This window comes from Solanum pennellii, chromosome 4 (assembly GCF_001406875.1).
Source record: "Solanum pennellii chromosome 4, SPENNV200".
Taxonomy (NCBI): Eukaryota; Viridiplantae; Streptophyta; class Magnoliopsida; order Solanales; family Solanaceae; genus Solanum; species Solanum pennellii.
Window position 1 is genome coordinate 61,200,091 of NC_028640.1, and position 5,740 is coordinate 61,205,830.

Consider the following 5,740-nt stretch of genomic DNA (forward strand, 5'->3'; position numbering starts at 1 on the left):
TATATATATATATATATATATATCCACCAATGTAAATCCGCCTTTGCTGACACCTTACACAACTTGACACATTAGAAATTCAATCTACACAACTTGAGTAAGGAGTACAATTTTCTTCAATTTCATCACCTTCTGGAATTCATAAAGTAATAATAATGAGATGAATGCTACACATGAAATATGGAAGTTCCAACTAAATAGGAAGATAATATGTCAAAAAAGATCCCCTGCACCTCCATGAAGTTCGACCTCTCTCTATACACAGAGATCAGTTGCTTTTGACATCTGGCTTACTAATACACCATAGCCTTTGGAAACTCCAATATTCTATTCAAAAAAGCTGAAATGCCGAGACACAAACTCGAAACTCGGCAGCAGTCCAAGAGCAGCCAATCAATTGGAAGACAATAAGAGACTCCGCTAAAATCACATTCAGAATTCAAAGACTGCACAACACTGAGTCTCCAAAATCATTAACAAGAACAGCAGAAACAGAACCAACGTCCATCAACATAGAGCGACTTTTAAGCATAGGAGTATTTTTTTCCCAAAAGGACTTCAAACTCTGTGAAACATTCAAGCTGTGATTTTACAACAAAACTTGCAATTTCTAGCATAAGCATACATAAATCCAGTATCAAGCTAAAATTTGACAAACAACACAAAAGGAGACAACAAGAAAATACAGACCAAACAAAGTACTAACACTTTCACTTTATTCCCACAATCGACATAAGAAACTGAAGCTTGTCATTCACTTCTTCCAAAGTGGACGGGTTACTGAACATAGATGGAGGCTCAACTCCAGTAAAGATGTATAGTGCCTTAAGTTCATCGACCAACAAAGGTTGGGTGGCTGCTGTGTATCCCACAATTGTTCTCATTGCGTTAATCTTCTCCCATATCTTCTCCTCACTGAAGGACTCCTAGCAATATCATCAAGCAAGCAAAAATGAATCCAAATGGCTTCAAATACTCTAGCCAGGGAATGAAACAAATCAACATGACAACCAGTCAGTTGAAGAAAACCAGATATGAAAAATTGAACATGGATAGAGAAGTACTCATGCATCTTGCCTCCATCGCCGATAAAACTATAGCACTCAGACAATCTCTTCAAGTGAGAAAGAGGGACTACCCTTTGATATCTCACATACCAGTATCAAAAATTGTAGGAGCAAGACATGTTCAAAAACGCAACACTAGCAGAGGGATTCTACGATTTGAATTATCAATTATGCATGCAAGCCACTAGGTGATAATCACACTACAGTAAGAATTGGAATACCATATAATCTTTGTAAACGCAACTCACAGTTGGTACGAAAACCACATGGACCTAAGTGGAGCACAACACATAAGAGGATGGACAGCCCGACCAATTCGAGACTGCAGGCTGGAGATTGATTGAGTAACACTAATCATACATGTCTTAGAATCAAAAGCGTATACACGAACCCACGTTTCCAAGTCTCTCTTTGATGCTGCTTCGCATCATAATTGGTTAGGATAAACCAAAAAATACAAGCCACAGGTGCGGAACTTGATTAGTTGCTCTTGAGACACTCATCCCGCTAAGCCCATTAGTTTCTCTCTCTAAAAAGCTATCTATTGATTCAAGAAGGCACAGTACATCAAATATAAACCTGGCACACAAGCATTGTTTTACTAGTCTTGTAATATTCTTCTTTTAATACTCCACATGGACGAACATTTTGGATAATGTTGCCCCTGGGAATGCCAAAAAAACTGGTCATCTTTCTCTTAATACATATATCACAATATAGTTGATAGAAACAATCCTGAACATCTTAGTTTTAAAAAAAAACAATACAAACTAAATCTGAAGTTAAAAATGAGGAAAACAAATTGAAGTTCGGTAAATAAAGACGCATCGATATCTATTTGCTGGACCACAAGTATCTTTGCAAGTTCTGTACAGCTAACTGACATTCGTAAACTAGTAAGGTCGCATTTGTCATATGCAATCACATTCTTCTACACTCTTACTTCCACTTTCCAGACCCAGAAAAGGATGATCTTAAAAGGTTCCAAAAAGAAAATTGAAAACCCGGGATCTTCATTTACCATCATCCTATTAAGATACAATCTACATGCATCCCAAAACTAAAAGAATATTTTGACGCCTGGACTGCCAGCGGACGGTTTGATGAGTGCCGAGTATAAGAGCCCACCAATGCTGAAGCAAAATGGCCTCATACTGTGTTGTAGTGGAGCATCCCGTGCATCACCACCAAGGAATGTAAGAGTAATGTGACAAATGAAAGAGCACAAATAACAATGGAAAAGAGAAGCCAAACCAATGGAAGAAATGAAGTAGAAGTTGCACCCTCTCTTCTAAGAGAACCAATGTGTTTGCTTGAGATACACAAAGAACAAGACCGGGTGAACAAGAAACTACTTTACTTGAGCATTGGCGGAGAATTGACACAATTTCTTTTGGTTAATTCATAATAAGTAGCACTTGTTGCTAAAGATTTTTCCTTTCATGAGGTAAATTAAGCAATCAACAGTCTGAATAATTCCCAATATCTAATCAAAGAAATATAGTGATAAGCATACTAAATGAGTCCAGCCAGGTTAACCTAAACATGCTTTCAAATAGATTGACCAATTTTTTCCAGAGAAACTTCAAAGAACCAAGAAAACTATGAAATATTAAAAGTTAACCCTCTCCGAGAATCCCCATAAAAAATTCTGGAAAGCAACCTAAAGTGGCAGAACTAGACTTAGAACTGACCTTGACGGGTTTGGCCTCTGGAATCCCTGCTCTTCCAGAAATCTGATTGACACCACCGGCATAGGCATTTTCCTTTCGATCAGTGTTCCCTTTTCTTTCAGACGGAAGGTTCCCGCGGTCATCAGGTGCCTTCCTTTGAACCTCTTTTGCAGCTACCAGGTTATCCTTGCCTTCCAGTGGACGCGAAGCATCTTTTGCAACATGCTTGCCATTGGATGCTCCTTTAGGATCCTTGGTCGAGTTCGCAGCTTGCCCACCATCCTTGCTAATTCCTGCATCTCTGCTTCCGGGCAGTGTTCTGTCCATCTCAGCAACTTTCTTGGCATTCTTGGAAACACCACTTTGGTTGACCTCGTCTCTTCCTTCTTTGGTCTCCCTTTTCACCCGTAAATGCTTCTCGTCATGCTTCACCTTAACTTCATCCTTTACCTCTTCCTTTTTCCCTATGATTTTCACATCAGTGTCTTCCTGCTGCTTGTTGCTCAACCCCTCCCCTTTCTCTGATATTGCAACATCTTTACTTTCACTTGCTTTCTTCTTTTTGTGGTGTTTCTTTGAGCTTTTGCTGACATTTGGTTTCCTTGTTACTTCTATTATCACGTTTTCTTCCGAAGTAACCTCGGGTCCTCCTCCAGTTTTTGTTCCTTGAAGCTCTCTCACAAGACTATCTACCCTCTCATCCTTGCTTACCAATGGCTTCTCTATGATTTCAGGACGCGTAACCTTTCTATCCTCATTTCCCTCAAGTCCACCTGAACTCCCTAATGAATCTTCCTTCACTCCATCACCTACATATACTTCAACAAAATTCTTATCTGGCAGACCTGGTGTTAAAGTAAGGTCTTTTTCGCCCTCATTTTCTCCCCTGGCTTCTTTGGCGACCAGATCCAAACCCTCAGTTACCTTAATCTTTTCGTCAAATTCCCAATTTTCTGCTTCTCTAGCTCGTTCGGTTTCTAAATTCTCCTCCTTCATTGGTCCCTCATTCTCTCCTTCCAAGTATTCACCCACATCTTCTTCGTATCCTTCTTCTTTAACATCCTCATCTACATTTATCTCTCTTTCTTTCTCCGCTCTGCCAACATCTTCATCTTCAACAGGAGTCTGTCCTCCCTCGTATCCACCGCTCTCCAACTCAATTCTCATTTGAACCCCTTCTTTTACATCCTCCCTTTCTTTCTTTTCCTCCTCTTCCATCAACATTTCTCCACCAAAACCAGGACCTTTCCCTCCTACTTGTTCATCATCTTCATACATATCCCCATACTCCAACAGTAGAGGTGGCTCTGACCTCGGAAGCAACGTATTCATAAGCTTCTCAATACAAGTATAACTAGCAAAAGCAAGACCAAAAGGAACCGAAGATGCAAACCCGAGTGCAGAAACAACAATAAGCGGAGGAAGAACCACTGGAGCAGAAGAGATTACAATACCTGTAATCATAACCTTCTTCCCCAACCCCAATCCTTTGTTCACAATCCATCTTATATTACTCTCTTTCAATTTCCCCTCGTCCTCATCATCTTCCTCTTCTTCTTCCTCCTCATCTTTTAACGAAGTATGCTCCACAATCCTCCACTCCACAATTTGATCTTCCATCCTTCTAACAAACCAAAAATATTATTTAAAATGAAAAAAATAACACAAACAAAAATCAAGCAAAATAAGAAAGTAATTCGGCTAAAAACGAATCAAGACATCCGACGAAAATCAATCGAAATAAGCCATGAGAATGTCTATAGGAGCTTTGCTGATCAGTGGAAAAACAAGGATTTTCTTAATTCATTAACTCAAAATTTGAAAGAAGTAAAATCACGGAGAAATCGAAGAAGATTCCTTCAACATGTGCTATATACAAACACGAAAAATAATTTTAATCATATATAAATAATTATTAATTTAATTAATAAGATTCGATGAACCTTGCACCGATACTAGCTCCGCCCCTATTTCCAGTAAGTGGAATGAGAAGCTTCCACAGTAGTAGTACTTGAACAATAAAACCGTATAAATAGAAGTAAAATGAAGGAAGAAAACATATATAGATGCCCAGTGAAGTAAAGAAACAAGAGTATAGCTGACTGACCTCAAAAACGATAGAATCAACAATTACAGAGCAGTTCTACTTGAAAAATATCATGATAAAGTACCAATTTGAGAAGAGACCAAATATTTGATATTTGTTTGCTGAGAATACAGAGATAAAGGATGGAGGATGCGTTGGGCAGTGAAATAGTGGGAGAAGACGACAGGCGTCGTAGTGGAAATGGGATAACTGCATGCAATTATGATGAGGCAATAGCAGAGGTATCCACGTAACTGCACACAACAGACGATTTTCCGCTCCGCATCCCAACGTGTCTTTTCTTCTTCCGTTTAATAATAATGGTCCTTTACTATTTTGAAATGTCTAATAATTTTTATGAATAATTTAATAATTTAATTTATCTTTTATTATTTTTTTCAATTTATAAAAAATGATTTAATTTAACTTGATATCTAGTTTTAAAAAAATATATTTAAGACCTTTAAATTTTGTGGTCCAGAATAAAATATTATGTCAAATATAAAAAAAAAATTGATTTTAAACATGTCTAGTGAAAAACTAAAAACAAAATATTATAAAAAATAAAAAACATTATTCTTTTTTAAATAAATTGAAAAAAAGAAAATCGTTTTTTAAAAAAGAGAAAAATATTAATTATAGTAATCCGCAATTGGTTGATTACAATACAAAGACATTGAAGGATATTACATATTAATTCTTATCAAATGTCATCAAAAAAGAATTTATTATGATTTTAAAAATATATTTATTATATTTAAAAATAATATACTATAAATACCTTTTTTTATAATTTCTTATAAAATATATAAAATCAGTCGTAAATAACTATGGAACAAAGGAGTACTTCTTTTTTTTGGTAATGATGGCATTTGGGCTACACGACCCTCAACTCCTCTGAGGCTTTCAGCTAC

General features: G+C 37.0%; 1 protein-coding gene across 3 annotated transcripts; it reads right to left on the minus strand.

Moving 5' to 3' along the window:
• Positions 1-457: 457 nt before the first annotated feature.
• On the minus strand, positions 458-5,111 carry LOC107016069. 3 transcript variants are annotated; one of them, XM_015216547.2, is made up of 3 exons: positions 4,848-5,111; positions 2,762-4,361; positions 458-926 (listed from the first exon to the last, which is right to left on the minus strand). In XM_015216547.2, exons 2-3 carry the CDS (start codon positions 4,358-4,360, stop codon positions 711-713), a joined length of 1,815 nt encoding a protein of 604 aa, XP_015072033.1. In that variant the 5' UTR covers position 4,361; positions 4,848-5,111; the 3' UTR covers positions 458-710. The 3 variants fall into 3 exon arrangements, with proteins under 3 accessions (XP_015072033.1, XP_015072034.1, XP_015072032.1); XM_015216548.2 differs by having other exon boundaries at positions 458-915; positions 2,762-4,364; XM_015216546.2 differs by having other exon boundaries at positions 2,762-4,364.
• Positions 5,112-5,740: the final 629 nt, after the last annotated feature.